A 1,125-nucleotide genomic window follows, 5' to 3' on the forward strand; every position below is an offset into this window, starting at 1 on the left:
GTCCCCTTGACCTCTACCTGATTCACCCAGTCCCCCCTCCACCTCCACCTCATTCGCCCAACCCCCTCCACCTCCACCTGATTCACCCAACTCCCCCTCCACCTCCACCTCATTCGCCCAACCCCCTCCACCTCCACCTGATTCACCCAACCCCCCCTCCACCTCCACCTGATTCACCCCCCCCCCACCGTCCACCTCCACCTGATTCACCCAACCCCCCCTCCACCTCCACCTGATTCACCCAACCCCCCCTCCACCTCCACCTGATTCACCCAACCCCCCCTCCACCTCCACCTGATTCACCCAACCCCCCCTCCACCTCCACCTGATTCAACCAACCCCCCTCCACCTCCACCTGATTCAACCAACCCCCCCTCCACCTCCACCTGATTCAACCAACCCCCCCCCCTCCACCTCCACCTGATTCAACCAACCCCCTCCACCTCCACCTGATTCAACCAACCCCCCTCCACCTCCACCTGATTCACCCAACCCCCCCCTCCACCTCCACCTGATTCACCCAACCCCCCCTCCACCTCCACCTGATTCACCCAACCCCCCCTCCACCTCCACCTGATTCACCCAACCCCCCCTCCACCTCCACCTGATTCACCCAACCCCCCCTCCACCTCCACCTGATTCACCAACCCCCCCTCCACCTCCACCTGATTCACCCAACCCCCCTCCACCTCCACCTGATTCACCCAACCCCCCTCCACCTCCACCTGATTCAACCAACCAACCCCCCCCCTCCACCTCCACCTATTCACCCCCCCCCTCCACCTCCACCTGATTCACCCAACCCCCCTCCATCTCCACCTGATTCATCCAAATTCCCCTCCTCTTCAACCTAATTCACCCACGGACTCCCTCCACCCCAACGCTAGGATCCATCTGACGGAAGGTGGCAGCGGGACGGTGACGGCGCACTTCAAGGTGAAGACTGGCACTGCCCCTGGCACTGTCAGCACGGTCATGGTCACGGCACGGAGCCTCAAGCAGACGTATTCTGTCAACACTGCTATTACCCACTTCCACGTTGTGCCGAAGGTCAGATTCCGTTGTTTTTTCTTTAAGGTATAAGGATGTATTTGTATTTTTCTACTTATTATTAATGTGAGGACG

The 1,125-nt window shown here is 60.0% G+C and overlaps 1 protein-coding gene across 1 annotated transcript in view; it reads left to right on the top strand.

Annotated features, from left to right (window-relative positions):
- LOC119585142 (von Willebrand factor A domain-containing protein 7-like) overlaps nucleotides 1–1,125 on the top strand; it is a 19,876-nt gene that overhangs the window by 10,108 nt on the left and 8,643 nt on the right. The window contains exon 16 of the mRNA XM_037933771.1: nucleotides 888–1,050. Coding sequence (XP_037789699.1) covers nucleotides 888–1,050 — 163 coding nt within the window. The remainder of the gene's footprint in view (nucleotides 1–887; nucleotides 1,051–1,125) is intronic.

The sequence above is a fragment of the Penaeus monodon genome, chromosome 19 (genome assembly GCF_015228065.2).
Source record: "Penaeus monodon isolate SGIC_2016 chromosome 19, NSTDA_Pmon_1, whole genome shotgun sequence".
Taxonomy (NCBI): domain Eukaryota; kingdom Metazoa; phylum Arthropoda; class Malacostraca; order Decapoda; family Penaeidae; genus Penaeus; species Penaeus monodon.